Below are 19,996 nucleotides of genomic sequence, written 5' to 3' on the forward strand. Positions count from 1 at the left end.
GCCTAGCTGGGTGCCTGAGAAACTACACAGACGCTATTGTACTATGTTTTCCAGGAATTGATTTTTAAAGTTTTCTGCTTCCTCAGATATGTTATCAATTTACAGAGCCTCTGGTACCTTTGATACTGGTTTCATCAACTCATAAAATCAGAAAGAAAAAGATAAAGGAGATAAGAGACATTTAAATACAAGCTCAATCAAAGAATTTCCAGTTAAAACTTAATTACTCTGGAACGTATTACTTCTCACACATAAATAAGAAGCAGTAAATCATTGTTATTAAGAGATACCCTGATTCACTCCTCTGGTAACAATTTTTAAAAATAACATCTTCACGGATGCTCATCTGTACTATCTTTCCTACGCTGACATTTCTTGAAAGCACATTTTGTGAGAACGATTTAGCTTTATTATACGCTAAAGAATCAACTGCAACTTAAATCACTCTTATCCTGACCAATGAGGCCACTCACAGTCGAGTCCAGGTACCACTGCATAAAGAGCAAAGGGAAATGGGCTGCACGCTCATGGCTCACCAATCATCAGCACGCAGGTAGCAAATGCTGTACAACTAAGAGCAACATTTTAGGACTGAAGTTTGGAATCACGACACAGTGTGGACCCTTCTTTCACAGGTGTTAGGAAACTTGCATAAACACAAAATGTGCATAGCCATTGGAGGACAACCTGAATGTAGCTGGTACATTTTAAGGCCAAATCTGAGTAAAGTATGGGATCCATACTTTACAATCCCTATAAACAGGGATCCACTGTTTATAGGATTATCTGGCTTTATGGCTCAGCCTTCTTAGAAATCTGCCTTTCCTGGGGTGGCAGGTGGGGGAACGACAGAATTTAGATGAAGAAGGAATAGCTATTTAAGTGAGACTATCTTTTCCCTAGGAATTAAACTCTTTTTGAGAGAAGATTCTGGCCAAGAATCAGGAATGGCTATTGGGTCTTCTTCCTTCCAAAATTTTAATTTTGGTTAAGATGTCAAACCAAACACCTTTTTATATGCACAATGAACACCATTCATACCTCTCACCCAGATTCACCATGCCAACATTTCTTCACATGAGTTTTATCTGTGTGTGTATATGTTTCTAGTATTGTTAAATCATCTGCAAATAAACTGCAGACTTCATGAACTTTCACTCTTAATATTTCAGTATCGTATCTCCTAAGAACAAGGACATACACAAACATAACCATAACACCATCATCACTCTCAAGAAATCTAACATTGGCATATAATATATAATATATCATCCATATTAAAGTATCTCTGGTATCTTTTATGGTTGTCCCTATTTTTCATTTTTCCAATTCAGTATCTCATATTGGATTTAATTACAGTATTTCTTTAGTTTCCCTTAATCTTGAACAGACTATCTTCTTTTAGATTTCATGACATTGACATTTTTGAAGAAGCCAAATCAGTGGTTGCTTTTAGAAAGTCCTACAATTTGGATTTGTTTTCTCATTCCTAGATTCAGTTAAGATTAACGTTTTGGGCAGAAAACCACATAGATGATGCTGCATCCGTCTCAACATATAACATTAGGAGGCAGATAATGTCCATCTAATCACTTGATTAAGGTGGTGTATGCTAGATTTCTCTACTAGAAAGGTATATTTTTTCCCTTTGTAATTAGTAACCTATGATAATTTGAGGCTGTGTGGATATTTGTTTCTCAACAACCTTTTATTCAGTGGGTTTAGCATCCATTGATGATCCCTGCCTGAATTATTTCACTAGTGATTACAAAATGGTAATTGTCTAATTCTGTCATATCTTATACATTTACAAGCTGACAATTCTTCTGTAATATAACTGTAGATTAATAGATTCATCATTTTTATTTAATGTATTATAATCTATTAGCATTATTCTTTTTGATATTCAAACTGTCCCAGAATTGGCCGGTAGGATACCATCAGGCTGGCTCCTACGTCTTTTTGTGTTGTCTCCAACAGTTTTTAAGTAGTTCTTTGCCTCATCCTTGCCCTGCCTCTGAAAGTAATCTCTCCCCAGAATCCTTTAGGGGATGGTATTTAGAGACCAAAATCTGGGTCAGGTATGCTCTCTGCTCTTGGGTGTCATTACTTCTAATCCCCTTCAGTGGGCATAGCCAACAAACATATTTCTAAAATAATTCATGAGTTCACCTGCAAATCAATAAGAAAATGTTAGACAACACAATAGAAAAATGGGTAGTCTGCTCCTCTCTAGGATGTAGGAAGCAACAAAGAACATTATTCCCATGCTAAAAATGAGAAAAAGCCAGATAATCTATAAAATCATAATTCGTCTTAAGCCCATCAGAGAGCTGAGATTGCAAGACAACTAAGTAACCTGAATTCCAAAGACAAGGCCTGCCAAAGGACAGATGGGACATGAGAAAGGTTTCGACTCTGACTTTGGCAGAGCATGGCATAAAGAGGTGACCACCATATAAACAGGGAAGAAGAAATCAGGCACTGTCCTAAGGGTTTTATACGTATGAGCTCTTTCACTACTCAGAACAACCATAGGAGAGAAATCACTTGTGGTCCAAAGGTAATCAACAGAGGAACTAAAAATTGTGATACAATTATGTTGAGAAGTGATATAAAGCACTCCTTACGCATAACAAAGGGATAAGGTCTATAACTGACTAATCAAAAAGTAGTATCATACACTTAACACTACTGAATTACACAGCTAAAAATAGTTACGATGGTAAATTTTATGTTTTGTGGGGTTTTTTAAATCACAATTTTAAAAAGTAGTCTCATAAGCATACTGATTAGATACCAACTAGAATAAACAGGTAAAATTATTTTCTCTGGGGACTTATACTTTGTATAGGAAAGGATAAGAAAAGGGACTGTTGTTTTCAACATTTGAACTATTTGAACTATTACATTTTATTCTTCTTTAATACGTGTGTCTTACTTTGCTAATTTTTTCGAACTCAAGAAACAGCCTTACCTTGATCTGCAAGACATCGAGTGGAATGGTCTCTCCTTTCACAACAGCAAGTGTAGCATCTGTAATACGCCTAGAAGATAACAAGAAGGAAATGGTCACATTGTGAAAATTAAGCAGCCCCTCCCCTAACACAGAAACACACACACATACACAACCACATTCCTGCCCAGAGTACTAATGGCTTGCTCAGGAAAAAGACATATTCCTTCAAAATATTCCAAGAAAGCAGAATGAGAGAGTATAAAGAATGACTGCTACAAATACAGCGGAAGGCTCTGATGCGGATTCAAAGAGAAGGCTTTGGCAAAGAGGAGTTTATACAAGGCACCAGTCATTTATTTACTTCACATTGACTGAGTCTCTACACTGTGCCTGACTCTTATCACTGGAAAATACAATACTTAAATAAATAATAATATAACATCTTCCATTCACTGTAAGAGAGTCCAGCACTCCAAAAACCATTATTCCTTTTCACTCTAATAACCTAAAGGCTAAGTAAACGACAGGACTTGCTGGAGTTGTCTTAGCAAAATATAATAAATCCCGAAAATATATACATTAAGTCAAATGTTCGGATTACACGCTGGGTTCCCTAGTAAGCAAGCTGAAACTTAAGAAACAGCCTATTTTACTTTCTCATATTTCTCTATCAACATTTTTTAATCCCATTTTTCCCTTCAATACAGATGCTATCTGGGAAGTAGGCAGCGGTTTAAAAAATGAGACTCAATTTAAGAGAAAGCAAGAAGCATGATCACCAGCTTAGATTAATTTGATATGAATATATTAATTTTGAAGGAAGCTATTAGAAAGAATCCTAAAGCACTGTACTTGCTTTGAGTAGCATCCAGCACATTAAGAGGTTTAAGAAGGTGCTTTTGAGAAACTGTCCTTAAAAAAAAAAAAAAGTTCCAATTGAAAATGTCTTTTTATATTAATTCTTTTTCAAAATTGCTTGGCACAAGACAGTTAAAATGCAATCTTAAATTTATCATTTTCGAGCAATAATTGAAAGTTCTAAATAAAACAGCACTGCAGCATGGAACAGCTATTTTTTAGGATTATTTATCTGCAACATTCCAAATTCAAAATTCTTTTTCCTTCTGTAGTAATTATGGTACAACAAAATTTGACAGCAATGCAAAAAGCAAAGCCTTGTTCTTTTAAATAGCCTCAGGCATCTGCCATGTTAAGAGGTCTACAAAATTCTAAACCCAGGGCAGACTTACTTAATTACCTAAGAGCCCTGGGGCATGCTTATAAATTAAGTTTCATAAATCTTTAAACTATAAATGAGAAGTAGCAACAAAATTAGCTGAACTACAGGGAGAATCAGCTCCCTAAAAAACTGAAGGCTATCAGAGACCCTGAGGGTGGCCATGTGCACATACCCTGGCTTTTGGAAAGGTGAGGGGTGCTCCAAGGGACATGGCCTACCTCTGCACCAGCGACCTATCTGGTCATGCTGGCAAGCAGTTTAAATAAGCGATACTGACATGAGGGAAAGACTAGCTATCTAAAGTAATCAAGACCCAAGCCAGATAGGTTGTGTCTCAGAGAAGCAAAAATGTTTGAGTAATTCATTGTTTGTCGTGTCTATTGCCCCTCAGAAATTCTAAACGGGAAAAAATTCAATAAACTGAAATGCCACCTTGGGCTTTAGGATGATTGGTAAAGAGCTGAATGTTCCCCTTTAGATTAAGGCCTGACACATGGGCGATGTTTTAGTAAAGGCCTAATATATGTCTACATTTATGCCTAGTGTTTGATATATAGATCAAGGCTTTTATTTTTTTTACCTGAATTGTTAAAAGATACAAGATGACTCCTAATATTACAAGAGCAAAAACACATCCACAAAACCAGCCTATTCAAAATCCCAAAGCAGAACTGAACAGTCACATGCCAAAGAATGACGCCAGATCCCTATCTTACACCATACACAAAGGTTAACTCAAAATGGATTAAAGACATGAATGTAATAAAATTCCTAAAAGAAAACACAGAAGGTAAGCATCTTGACATGTCTTGGCAATGTTTTCTGAATCTGACACCAGAAGTAAAAATAAATAAGCTGGGTTAAATTATACAAAAAAGCTTCTGTACAGCAAAGGAAACCATCAGTTAAATGAAAAGGCAACCTACTGAATGGGAGAAAATATTTGCAAATCATGTATCTGGTAAGTGGTTAATACCCAAAATATATAATGAACACATACAACTCAATAAAAACAGTAACAATCAAGGGGCAGATGATCTGAATAGATATTTTTCCGAAGAAGACATACAGATACCCAACAGGTGCATGAAAAGATGCCCAGTATCACTAACCAGCAGGGAAATGCAAATCAAAACCACAGTATCACCTCACACCTCTTAGAATGGCTATTATCCAAAAGATAAGAAATAACAAGTATTGGTGAGGATGTAGAGAAAAGGGAACCCTCATATACTGTTGGTGGGAATGTAAATTGGTGCAGTCACTATGGAAAACAGTATGGAGATTCTTTAAAGAACTGAAAATAGAACCACCATATATATGATCCAGCAATTCCACTTCTGGGTATTTATGCAAAGAAAACAAAAACACTTACTTGAAATATATATGCATGTTCATTGCAGCATTATTTGCAATAGCCAAGATACGGAAATAATCTAAGTGTCCATCAACAGATGAACAGATAAAGAAATTGTGGTACACATACACACACACACACACACACACACACACACACATATACATACACACACAGGAATATTATTCAGCAATAAAAAAGAATGAATCTTGCCATTTGTGACCACATAGATGGACCTTGAGGGCATTATGCTAAGTGAAATAAGTCAGACAGAGAAAGACAAATACCATATGATCTCACCTATATGTGGAATCTTAAAAAAAAAAATCAAGTTCATAGATGATACAGAGAACAGATAGGTGGTTGTCTGAGGTGGGGTGTGGGAGGTAGGTAAAAAGGGTAAAGGAAGTCAAAAGTCATAAAATAAGTCATGAAGATGGAATGTATAGCATGGCGACTAAACTTTATCATACTGTATTGCATGTTTGAAAGTTTTTAAGGGAGTATGTATTAAAAGTTCTCATCACAAGGGAAGAAAATTCTGTAACTATGTATAGTGATAGATGTTAATTGTATGTATTGTGGTGGGATACAAATATCGACTCATTGTGTTGTACAGCTGAAACTAATACAATGTTGTATGATCAATTATATGCCAATTTAAAATAAAAATCCGAAAGCAGGAAAAAAAATCTAAAACAGAGAATCACCTGAGTATTATTATTGTTACTGATTTTACAAGGTTGTAACCTGAAATATCTTGAGAAGAGTTCAATTAATTCATTCAACAAATATTACTTACTGACCTCCCACAATGTGTCACAAAGCTTATGTTAAAGATCAGGCAACTGACAATGAGAGCCTGAAAATTTTTGCCCAACATTATATAAGATTATACTCTTAGTCACGGTCGAAGCCAGGACTCAAATTCAAGATTCCCATCTTCTTGGAAGACTAGATCTTTGTTTACATAATGCTTTAGAGAGAAAAGAACAGTAATAACAATCTGCCTGACTCCAGAGGACACTGTTGGACTCACAGCGACTTAACTTAGATGTCAGGGCTACACTACTTTCTCTGTCTGCTTTATCCATACTGCATTCCACTTTAGGCACTCCCTAAAGGATGTAACTATATTTGCTTGTTTTAGCTACTTATGTTATCAAGGTAATGAAGCCAAGGTTGCTGGCTCAGTCTTCACAGGGGACTTGCTATTTGTCGTCATGCAGACTTAAAGCAAACAAATGATCACTGCAAATCTGTCCTCACCAGAGGATCTCACAGCATAGAAGTGTACAAAAAGTTTGGATCAGCGATGCTATCTTCTTAAGTGACAAAAGGACATCGGCGTTCATCTCCATACCTGACCCGGGGGGTTAACATTAGAGCACCGGATCCCACAACCCACAGGGAAACTGCCCCATCAACCGTAAGCTTGAACTCTGATCTTCTCTTAACGATCTGAAGTCTCAGGTTATCAAAACTCAAAAAAAAATTATATCACACACGTGAATTTTCCATTCCCAGGCTTACCCACCCACAAATGCGACCATCCCACATTGACAACCTACTGGACTTTGTTTCCACTTTCGGCAAAGAGTGTATGACTCAAACTACTGGTCTGGCCCAGTGGGATAAATCCAATGGGAATCTTACTGAAGGTAGCCTGGGGGAGAAACAGAGGGAAGTTTTATTATTAGGTCAGAAAACGAGGCTGAACAGAGAGGCACAGGTGCGTGCACTGGGACAAAGCAACTGACCCCAGGCCTGCTCCCCTGTTTTCCTCCCCACACCCCTAGACCAGCAATCAGGTAACACTAAGTAAGTCATTTCTAGAACAAGGCAGTTCATGAAAACAACATAACTTCAAATTTTGGAAAAAATATTTCAGTATTAATTAACAGCAACTGGTTGAAAGAAATTTGGTAAAGAAAGTGAGGGTCTTAGATATTAGATGCATTTGCATGATTGTTACAAAAGCTGTATTGTGCTGTCACACTGCCTGGAAAAGTTGCAGATAAAATTCAACTAAAAATGTCTAGCATTTGTGCAGTGTCTGATGACGGGCGAAAGTGCTTTATAAACTATCTCAAGTACAATCAAGGCTAAGCGAATAAGCAAGTTCAAGGAGCAGAAGAACGGCATAGCAGATAATTTAATTACATGCCACAAATCAATAGATACTCTAAGGTCCCTAAAGATTATTTTGAGCTCAATCTACTATTCCAAAGGGACTGGGAAGGTTCTTTCTTGTTGTTATTTATAAAATACTTTAAATCATTGTAGAAAAGTAGACAGAATAATCTCACAAATAACAATGTACCCAAGACCCAGATTCAATTTGCTTCAGATGTTTGAAGAAATAAATGATGCAATACAATGGAAGTCCCGTCTCATCCGAGTCTCCTGACCCCTTTCCCAGCGCAGAGCATCACCCCGAGGTAGGCGGGTCTCCTTTCCATGCCCACTGTTACTCCTGCACTACATAGTTTAGGCATCCACTAACAGTATCTTCGTTTTCTGAACTTTAAAACTTTGTAGAAATGCGTAACATACTTTGGCGACCTGCTTGTTTTAATAGAATATTTGTTCAGATTTAACAATGTAGGTATTTGTAAACTTAGTTCACTCATTTTAACTGTTGTATGGTTTCCAATACATGAATATCCCAGAATTTTTTCATGAAGGAATCTTTTGAAGAAAAGATTCTACAGGTGATTTTATATTTTAAACAACTCTTGGTAAAAGCCATTGGATACTCTGGATTCCCAAAGTCCACCATGGGTTAATGAAAGTGTCACATGACAGAGGCAGAAGTATTTTATCTTCTAAAATCCGAGGCAGCACAACTTGTGCCCACCTTACAATGGTGAGAAAGGGGAAAAGAAAGAAGTGAAGAGAGATTAAAAAGAATACAAAGGTAAAAACCAAAGTGCAATTACTCTTATTTTAAAGCTCACCTCATCTGCTCTTCGAAGAACTCCAGTAATAACCTATAAATGTTAAAAAAAAAAAAAAAAAAAAAAAAAAACTTGTATTTCCTTTATCATAAAAGAATTGGATTCAATTTTCATGGACCACAAACTTGTTCCTGTTTTCTTCCTAGAAACTATGTCAAAGAATGGATTGGCTCTTAAAACACATAGTATTCAATAAGATCAGAGCTAAATTAGATTTTGTATTTGACCTAGGATCAATAGTGCTATCAAGACTAAGATAAAATAATTATAAAACCTCCACATTATATTAGTAAAATTATGTTTTAAGGTCTATAAGATGGGTATAAATGTGATGCACGCATCAATTATACAAAAGGCCCCAGCGTGCCACTGTGAAGCACACACAGAGGTAAAATGCACTCGGAGAGAAGTCAGCTCTCAGTAAGTGTTCCTTTTTGAAGAACATAAAGACAAAGGAGATTGTATTCCCCCTATAAAAATACATTTTTAATTTGAATTTTTACATAATTTATTTTTTAGTTTTAAACTATAATACATATGTCTTGTAAAAACTGTGAAAAATACCTGAAGAAAAAATACTTTCTCATAACCCCACCACCCAAGATAACCATCACTAAGCAGTTGTTTATATTTTGGTATATTTCCCTCCAATTAATCAGGGCATATTTTTATGACCAGATTATACCAGATACACAATTTGGTATCTTTCTTAAAATTTTTGTAAAGTCAAGGCTGACGCCAGCCTTTTCCCTTCACCTCCTGTCTCTCTGAATGTCAGGATTAAATGGGGTTGTATGAGGTCCACTTCGCTCTTTGTTGGCATGCTATCCGTATGCTTCACACTTCAAAGTCATAAAAGCAACTACAGGATCATCAGCACAGTCTTTTTAAAAGAAGCTTACTAAGGGGGGTAGGCACAGCTCAGTGGCAGGGCACATGATTCACATGGACCGGGTCCTGGGTTCAATCCCCAGTACCTCTATTAAAAATAAATAAATAAATAAAGTGTTTTTTTAGAAAAAGGAGCAGCTTTCTAAGGCTCACGTAGTTGCTAAGTCAAACACAGAACAGTACCCTGTCTGCTGTCTGATCCCTGATGAAACCACCAAAGAGAGGCAGACGGCAACCAGAAACGAGGCACGGATGTGAATTATGGTACAAGGGATGGAGGGACTGAGTAGGAGAGGCACTTGCACTGGGCTCTAGGGGTTCCCAATAAATAATAAAGGTTCTAGTCTATTGTCCTGGAAAAGCAGAGCATTTCCAGGGCAACATACTTACTGTCCTTATTGGACCAAAGTAAGCATTAAGGGAATGGAATAGTAGAGCAAAGGCAGATGCTGTATCTGAACACGTAGACCTCTGCCTCTAAATGCACATTTAGGAGATAACATTGCAGGGGATGGAAATGATGTGAGGATGAAGAGATGCATTTTTTTTTTAAAGGGAATCTTTAAGTTTATTTTATAAGAAACCTTCCCATGATTGAAACTATGATTCCAAAACAAAGTGGGCTACTTCCTAAGAGTCCTCAAAATATAAAAAGCGTATCACTCCCAGCACCCTTCTGTATCTTGCTTTTTTCAGTTTTATCAAACTTAAATTTGATAAATGAAAACCCTTCTAAGTGCTGGGTAAAGAATTTATACAAAGCAGTGAAATAAAAGTGAGTGAAAAAAATGTAGTGCTATACTTGTTTCAGAAACAATCCTAAAAGAACGGATTACAAAGAAATAATTTCCTTAAATTATAACCCCTTTCTGCCACTGCTCAAAGATCTAATTTCTGCTTTCCTCACCTTCAAAATGGTTTCAAACAGAAAAGCGGCCATTACCTCTTGCAATGTCCCATCTCCTCCAGCAACAATGATCACATCTGTGTTCTCCATCAGCTCCAGGAGTTTCTTGGCTTGGCCCTCATAATCTGTCTGCAATACAAAAGGAGCCTTTGGTAAATTTATCATCCCAGGGCCACAAGGTCAAAGGTCTAAAAATATGGGATATTCTCCTTAAAGTTTTACATTGAATCTTTCCTTAAATTCTACATAATTCATATACATGAAAAACTAAATAGTTATCAAAGAAACTATGTATCATTTTTACAGATTTATGTTTGTAGAGCTGGAAGGGACCTCAGAAACCATGTAGTCAGCCCCTTACTTTAAAAATAAAACTTACCTAGTAATTTGTCTCAGTTACACAGTTAGCTAGTCAGAGGACTCATTTCAGGTCCAGTGCAGATTCAATTACATCATTTACCCAGTGACTTCCATCTGAAAGCAGGAAGTCAAGTGTATATGCAAATAAGGAGAAGCAGATGTAGTGAAAAGAGCACAGATTTGGGAACCCAAGAGACCCAGATTAAATCCCAACTCTGCTACTTTTTAGCTGAGTGGCCTTAAACGCTCAGGATCTTAATTTCCTTATCAGTGAAATTACATGTACTGCGGGGAGCACATAAGAGCTTCCTCATAATACTGTTATAAAGCAGTATGAAAAGCAACTAGCCAGGCACCTGTTCTTAACTGGCACTGTACTAAATAAAAGGTGATTACGGTTTTTCTATGATTGTACATAAATATAGGCATGACTCAAGGCAGTCACAAGACAGTACCTAAGCCTCACTATCTTTACTGCAAATACTTCATCTCAGATACACATGTGGACTTAAATGAACCATCTAAGCCACTACCTCTAAACCCAAGCATTGAATTTTAACACATGTAACTTAAACTAAAGTAAGGACACACTCTCTCCAGCTGACACTATACTAGACACACTAACAGGCAAAAGGTAAAGATGGAATTCAGACGGGCTAAAGCACCTGAGCTATTCAGCCACCGTTAACACAGAGGAAAAACTAAGCCCCTAGACTCATACCACTTAATCTTCTGATGAGTGGTTCAACTTTTATTCTAAACAATGAAATGACTGGCTTTACAACTATACTTTCTGATATACATTTATCAGTTTATTAGAAAGGATTCAGATGAAGAGCCAGTTGAAGAAGTACATGGGGCAAGGTATGTGGGAAGAAGGGGCAGGGGTTTCCATGCCCTCACTGGGCACATCACCTCTTCCCAAATCTTCCTGTGTTCCCAAACCTGGAAGATCTGCAAAACCTGTCTTTCTGGGGTTTTATGTTAGTTTCATTGTACACACACGGCTGATTAAATCATAGGCCCCTGGTGATTGAGCTCAATCGATCCAAATACTCCATTGGAAAAAAAAAGAACCTATGTCAATCCTGGTTAAAAGGATGGTTTGTGAACAGCCTGAAATAGGTGATCATTGAGTTCGCTAAGAAGATAAGTAATCAGGAAGGGTTCGCTAAGAAGGAGGTATTTCAGACTATCCTCATCTTTGACAAATTAGTAGATCAGAAGATCTGGGAATCCAAACAGACATTCTATCAGGTCTTCAGCAAGGCACTTGGCAAGCTATTTCAATATATCCTTGGGGACAAGGTGGAGATATGTGGAAACAATACACTAGAATATAATTGGGTGAACTGACTACCAATTGAATGTTTATGCTCAAAGTAAGATGCTCAGTGGAGTGACATCAAATTGTAGGTAGCTTCCTGACGACGTTTCTTTAGGGCTTTCCATTCAGCCTTTTCCCACACAACACTTTATCAACAATGGAGAGGAAAGGTGATTTACTGAATATGTAAATGATACAAACCTGACAATCTTGCCCCTGTGACTTCTCCAACCTCATCCTCTCCCAGTCTCCCCTTGCTCATTCTACTCCAGCCACACTGGCCTCCTTACTCCTCCTCAAAACCCAAGTACACACTTCTGCAGAGCCTCCAAACAGGCAGTGTGCTCGGCCTGGATTCTCCCCTTCGCCCACCTGCATGACTCGCTCATTTCCCCCAGGTCTCTGCTCAAAGGTCATCTTATCAACCCGGACTTCCTCGCCTTCTGAACTAAACTAACATCCCCATGACTCTTGTTCTCCTTAGCCTGACTGATTTTTCTTCTTGGCACTAATCACCATCTGACAAATTGTACGTTTATTTGCAAATGTTTCTTATCTTCATCTCTTCCTTTCACGATTGAAATGGAAGCTCTAAGAACAGACAGGGAAAATTTTTGTTCAGACTGTGTCTCCAATACCTAGAACAGAGCTTACCTTGTAGTAGGCACTCAATAAATACTTGCAAGAAAAACTAATAAATATAAGTACATGAATGAAAGAACCAAAATTCAAAAAGACACTGACAGATTTAACAGATAGTAATTTAAAAGATTATGTTAACAGAGGTGACACATTCGAGGCGCTGATCTTAAGAGGAAAATTCCAAATGCACCGAAGAGGAGGGATAAAAAAGCATGGCCTAATGATGCAGAAAATCTAACCTTATACCTTTCACAAAAATTACCTCAAAATGGATCAGAGACCTAAATGTCAAGTAAAAACCTATAAAACTTCAAGAAAATAACACAGGAGAGGCTCTAGGTGATTCTGGGTTTGGTAATGAGTTTTTAGACAAATCACCAAAGCAAGATTCACAACAGAAAAAATTAGTAAGTTGGACTTCCTTAAAATTAAAAATTTCTTCTCTTTCAAAATACTGTTAAGAAAATTAAAAGACTGCTTCAAAAGAGAATATAAGAGAAAATATTTGCAAAATACATAACTGATAAAGAACTCGTATTTAAAAAACTCTAGACTCAACAATAAGAGGACATACAAGAAACACCCAATTAAAACAGCGAAGATCTGAACAGACACCTCACCATAGAAAATGTACGGGTGGAAAATAAGCAGAAGAAAAAATGCTCAGTATTATATGTTATTAGGCAACTGCAACTTAAGACAATGAGAAACACTATTTACCTACTAGAATGGCTAAAAACTCAAAACACTGAGAATGCCAAATGCTGATGAGGATGTGGAACAACAGAAAATCTCCCTCATTGCTGGTGGGAATGCAAAATGGTACGGCCACTTTTGGAGAGCAGTCTGGCAGTTTCTTACAAAGCTAAGCATACCCTTACCATACAATACAGCAGCCACACTCCTAGGTGTTCACCCAAATGAGCTGAAGAAGTTCTTCCACACAAAACCCTACATGTGAATGTCTGCAGAAGAAGCTTTATTCATAATTACAAAATTGGAAGCAACCAAGATGTCCTTCAATAAGTAAATGGATAAATAAACTGTTGTCCATCTACACAATGGAATATTATTCAGTGATAAAAGGAAATAAATGAGCTATCAAGCCATGAAAAGACATGCCACTGAGGACCTCAGGTGAGACCAGCACAGGAATGGCTCTGAACACAGACTGCTGACCAACAGAATCCTAAACATTAAAACGGTTGTCAAGGCAGTTTATTATGGAGCGAGAGATAACGAGTACAGAAGTAACTCTAGATGTAACAATCCAATAGGGTCAAAATGTGAGAAAAATGAAATGAGCTGAAATTTGAATGAATCTACCGATATAGTTTCAAAATATTTTTAAAAAGTGGATAAAATTAGAGAGAAACAGACAAGTCCAAAATTATAGTGGGATATTTTTAACACTTCTTCCTGGACAATCTATAGTCTAAAAAGAAGAAAAAAAATCAGCGAGGACATATGATTTGAGCCACTCAATTAACATATTTGACTTCATGGACATGTACAAAACATGGTACCCAATAATTGATACATATTCTTTTTAGGCATACAGAAAACATTTATGAAAACAAACCACACACTAGGCCATAAAACAAGTCTCAATAAACTTTAAAATACTGGAATTATATAGACTACATTCTTTGACCATAATACAATTAAATCAGAAATCATTAACAAAAAGATGTGGGAAAACTTCAGATCTGGACATTTTGAAGATGCCTAAATAACTCATTGGTTAAACAAAAATCATGATAAAAATTAGAAAATACTTAGAAATGAATGATAATGAAAACATTGTATATCAAAACTTCTAGGATGCAGCTGAAGCAGCAGAGTGAAAATTGATGAAATAAACATCCAAGATAAAACGTCAGAAAAGAACAGCAGAAAAACATCCAAAGAAAGTAGAATGAAAGAAACAAGACAGACAGACAAAAAAATTAATGAAATAAACATAAATAAAAGGATCCACAAGCCAAAAAATGGTTCTTGGCAAGGAGTAATCAAATTGATGCACCTCTCATATATGCTGGGAGGAAAAAACAAAAGACAGCACATATAAGCAATAAACAATACCAAGCATGAAAATGAGATATTACAGATGTTACAGAAACTTAAAAGTAAAAAAGAGGACATTATGAAAAACTCGATGCCAGTTAACTTGAAAACTTTAGATGAAATGAACAAATTCCTTTAAAAAATTTGCCTTAAGAAAATTAATTAAAGAAGAAATAGAACTTGAATACCTCTATAGCCATTAAAGAAATTTAATATACAAAAAAAAAAATCCCTTCAAAGATAGTTCCAGGCCCAGATGGTTTGGACTTTGCAGGAATAAATAATGTCAGTCTTAAACATCCATTCTAAGATCTCTCATATATAGAGTCTGCAACACGCACTACAGGACCTGAAATAAACGTTAGTTTTCTTCCCCTTTCTCCCTCCCCAGGAGGCAGACAACTGGAAGATCGCATCTCAGACAAGTTGTAGAAAAGAGTTCAACAGGACATAGTAAATCGGACTAAATAACTCTTCAACCTCTGTGATTTAAGTGTGTAACGTTAAAAATAGGTAAACCACAGACTTACAAGCACGTTAACAGAGTGGTTTTCACCAAATATGCACAGCTATACACACACCACATACACAGCACTTAAAAGTCAACAAAGTGCAATCTTGAGGCATCTTCTCACAACCTCTCTCACTTATTTTTGTCCCCTTTTCTTCTTACCAAAATCTCGAAAACTCTAAAGCCTTACCACTTAAAAGTCCTCACCAGAGATAATTCCCCACCAGAGAGAAAATGTTCACCTGTCTGTGGAACTACCAAGAAATCAAATTATTCAAACTTGAAGGTTTTTTTTATATTCAGCAAAAGAATTCTTACAGCTGTGACAACTTTCATCTTCCGAGAGACGACATTTCCACAATCCTTTCAGATGAAAGGAACCAAGTTCATGCCTCCATCTGATCCTATTCTAGCAATGAAAAGCTGACAATGCTTGGAAAAAAACAAAATTATTTGACTAATTATCAGAACAAGGATTTCTCTCTTCTTGTTTTCTTAAGTGATAAGTGACTTTTGCTAAGAAGTCAAGAGAAAAGGCTATGTCATAAGGAGTGGAAGCTTGGATAAAACCAACACTCTAGAGCAGTTCTCACCTTAACGACAGTCACATCCATGCCAGATAAGTGTAAAATCGGGGCAGCATTTTTTTCAAATAGAGTCCTGGCTTTGCTGTAGACAAAGGAAAAAGTACAAATATTTTAACATGAGTTCTCAAGAGGAAAAATAAAAAGCCCAACCAGCTTCTCTAGAATAGAACGAGAAACAGCCTAAAGGACTCGGTTCCCTGTATTTGTTCAAGTACAGGAAGTCTAACAATGAGTAATGCGTTTCTAAGGATAGGAACGTGGACTCTGTCACTCTGGGGCCTTCAGGAGTTTATTCCTCAGCTAACACAATACCTTGATCCATTTGGGATGCTTACAGTTCACAATCTAGTTCCTCTAGAGGAAGAGCGTACACCACATATGGCTTCACTCAGGCAACAATGTCTGATTCATTCAACAAGCATTTATTGAACTGCTACTGTGTGCTGGACAAGCATAGGAGCTGGGGCAACATGACAAGGCAGACGAAAACACTTGTAACTCAAGTGCAACACAGTTCTCTTGGAACGTATTTATACTCCAGTGGTGGACTGAGAGTGTATTTAGTCTAACATTTTTCATATGATCCAAAAGAACAGACTGAACCACACAGAATATTGCTTCATTCTAACTCAATGGACACAAGCTTTGGAGGAGAGATATGTCATTTTTAACAATTTCAAGTACTAGGGGTATCTCCATTTCTCGAGTTTCAAACCTGTATTGAAATCCCTAGAGAAAGAGCAAAATTCTTTTTCAATAGGGCAGAATTTCTGCTGAGAAAGGAAAAAGTTCGAAATTACCTAATCTATCTATAAGATAATCAGCACCTTGTCCGAAACTCCCAGCCATGCCCTTCTGCGGGTAGCCCCAGTGCTTTGTACACACCTCCCTTAGGGACTTCCACATTCTTTGATGATTAGTGATTTCCAAGGCAGGCTTCAGGACTAGACTGGAATCATTTCAAAAAGACACACCAAACCTTATTAATCCTTGAGTCCCCAGCCTCTAGGAGTCAGACTGGCATACTCAGAAGGGACTTAGTAAGTACCTGATGAATTAACGCACACATGAATGAATGAATAAACCTACCCCAAATGTACACACGTATATTCTGAGGAAAAGGAAATGAGACAATTGTGATATCTTATAATAGCAGAAATAGCTGAACTGCTCTTAGAAGAGTTTGTGTGTTTTAGAAGTATCATACATCATTCTGGTAGTGACCCTGGTCCAGTTCAGACAAGATTCAAAAACACAGCCAGAGAATCATGGGATGCAGAAGTCTCAAAAAGTCCCCAATGGCGTGGTCTCAAAGTTGAATAAATGTTCAATGTACCAATCAGCTGACTTGTCTTTCACCCAAATATTTTCAACTATCACATCAGAAAAAAATGAACAAAAACTAGTACTTTCAAAACAATCAAACTTTTACATCCACATTGACCCAGTCCTCTTTCAGAAAGATTATTTTTTAATCAGTGACGCATGCTTTGACTTTCTTAAGAATAGTTTATCCTAAAAAGAGATTAAAAAGTAGCAAATGAGGAACATATATATTCATAGACCAAGTTCAACACTTTAAAAAGAAATAACTACCAAATGGCACACAAAACATTTCTTATTATGAATTAAAACAGCAATTGAGAAGCTTGAGCAAATTTTCACAAAAACCCAAAGAATACTTGGAGCCAAGGGCCTATGTAAGCATATAATAAGCAAATTAAACAAATACCCTTTCCCTCTTCTACTGCTTTGAATGCTTCTTAGAATAGATGTGAAAGAATAAATGGAAATTTCTTTTTTTTCCAGCTCACCATTTCTGGGGCTTAACCCAACAATAAAAGGCTGAGCTAGTAACACTGTAAAAACATTTCTCCTTGCAGGGTTGCTTTCATTACTAGGTTGATAAAGAAGGATCAGCTGGAAGTGGAACAGATGTATTTCTGAGAAGCAAAACTCTGGAGAAGTCTCAATCGGCTATATTAATCACTTACAAGTCTGTAAGCTCCTCTGAGTTAGTTTAAGAAATAAGGTTTATAAAACTACGAGGCATCACCTCAAACTGGTCAGAACAGCCATCATCAAAGTCTACAAATAATAAGTGCTGGAGAAGGTGTGGAGAAAAAGGTGGTGGGAATGTAAATTGGTGCAGCCACTATGGAGAACAGTATGGAGATTCCTTAAACAACTAAAAATAGACTTACCAAATGATCCAGCAATCCCATTCCTGGGCATATACCCAGAGAAAACTCTAATTTGAAAAGATACATGCACCCCAATTTTCATAACAGCACTATTTACAATAGCCAAGACATGGAAGCAAAACTAAATGTCCACCAACAGATGAATGGATAAAGAAGATGTGGTACTTATGTGTACACACACACACACACACACAATGGACTATTACTCAGCCATAAAAAAGAAAACAATGCCATTTGCAACAAAATGGACGGACCTAGAAATGATCATACTAAGTGAAGTAAGTTAGAGAAAGTAAAATATTATATATCACCTACATGTGGAATCTAAAAAATACAAATGAATTTATTTGCAAAACAGAAGCTGACTCACAGACATAAAAACAAACTTATGGTTACCAAAGGAGGAAGGGACAAATTAGGAGTATGGGATTAACAGATATACACTAATACACACAAAACAGATTTTTAAAATAAGGATTTACTGTATAGTACAGGAAACTATATTCAATATCTTGTAATAACCTAACATGGAAAAAGATCTAAAAATATATATATTTGTATAACTGAATCACTTTGCTGTACACCTGAAACTAACACAATATTGTAAATCAACTATACTTCAATTAAAAAAAAAATCTGAATACTTGAGGTTTATTCACATCTTTATGTGATGCCATGGGTACAAAAATCTCTAAAAGGGAAGTGAAGACATTTTTTCCTTCTAATGTTCCATATAAAATATTGAAAAACAAGTGTTACCAGTAAGAAATATATTATTTATTATATAATTAAGGGTGAGATAGCACCAGAGTTAAATAAAAACTTTCTATACTTACAGCAATTTCCAGGTTCACGCACACTGAAAAAAGAATTACTCCTTAATGTATTATTTATTAACGCTAAATACAGTTATCTTATTTCCTTAAGCTCTTATGTAGTTTTAAACCAGTACTACATAATGAAATAGCTACATGATAAATTATAAATTATGTGCCAGAACAGAGCCAAGATGACAAAAACAGTACAAACAGTGAAAGCTTTTTAAAAAGATGCTGTAGAGTTTCAGAGTGGCTGCTTCCCAGAAGCAGGCAGGGATTCACCTTGTTAAAGGGGACGATGACTTTAGAAAGAAAGACTTGCCTTCTGCTTGTAGACACAAGTATTATACTTTTAAATAAGAACCTACCTTTAAAAATGCAAATATAATTAGATGTAAAAGTGTAAACAGAATCTAAAATATCTCCTAGAAGTAGGAACTCAAAATGACCGATTATAGCGTAAACAAACTGCCGTATAGTTCATCAGAATTAGCCAGTTACTAACTTACTAGGTCTCTAAAGGAACAGGACCTAGAACAGCTGCATAAAGTAGGGAGGAGGAGGGGCCAGGGTGGGGAGCCAGGAAAGCACGCTGTGAACCTAGCCCACAGGTCAGCGGTGACAGCAACGGCAGCTTACACTTCCTTGATCGAGTGCTGACGATGAAATGGAAAGAATGCTCAACACTTTATGGGCATTATCTCATTTAATCCTCAAGGACTAAATGGTAATTTTTATAAGGTATGTGCTATTTCTTTTCCCATTTTACAGATGAGTAAATTGAGGATTTAAGAAGTTAAGCAACTCCCACAGTATCACAGAGCAGAAAAGAGGGCACAGACCAGGTGCTTCAAACTGAGACCTAAACCCAGTTCTCTGCTAGCTTCTGCCACAGGCCACCAGGGACTGTTTGGTTGTCTTGGGTATTTGGATTGTGTTGTATTAGAGCCTGTTTGGTTGTTGGTATTGTTCAGTGTTGGTTTTATTTTTTTTTAACTTTTTTTTTTTCAATAGAGGTACAGGCTTTGAACCCAGGACCTAATACATGCTAAGCATGCACTCTACCACTGAGGTACTTCCCTCCCCTCCAGTGTTGGCTTTAAACAAGAATGATCAATAGGCAGATGACTGGTATGTTTATGGGAGAAGGAAGTGGCTCCAACAAT

General features: G+C 36.7%; 1 protein-coding gene across 2 annotated transcripts in view; it reads right to left on the reverse strand.

Annotated features, from left to right (window-relative positions):
• The window catches only part of AGK (acylglycerol kinase), a 95,340-nt gene that overhangs the window by 24,191 nt on the left and 51,153 nt on the right, over positions 1–19,996 (reverse strand). For both annotated transcript variants that reach the window (XM_031455505.2, XM_010989844.3), the window contains exons 7-11: positions 15,815–15,890; positions 10,351–10,443; positions 8,517–8,549; positions 7,128–7,222; positions 2,978–3,047 (exon numbers count right to left, since the gene is read on the reverse strand). In XM_031455505.2, the coding sequence (XP_031311365.1) occupies positions 2,978–3,047; positions 7,128–7,222; positions 8,517–8,549; positions 10,351–10,443; positions 15,815–15,890 (367 nt within the window). The remainder of the gene's footprint in view (positions 1–2,977; positions 3,048–7,127; positions 7,223–8,516; positions 8,550–10,350; positions 10,444–15,814; positions 15,891–19,996) is intronic.

This window comes from Camelus dromedarius, chromosome 7 (genome assembly GCF_036321535.1).
Source record: "Camelus dromedarius isolate mCamDro1 chromosome 7, mCamDro1.pat, whole genome shotgun sequence".
Taxonomy (NCBI): Eukaryota; Metazoa; Chordata; class Mammalia; order Artiodactyla; family Camelidae; genus Camelus; species Camelus dromedarius.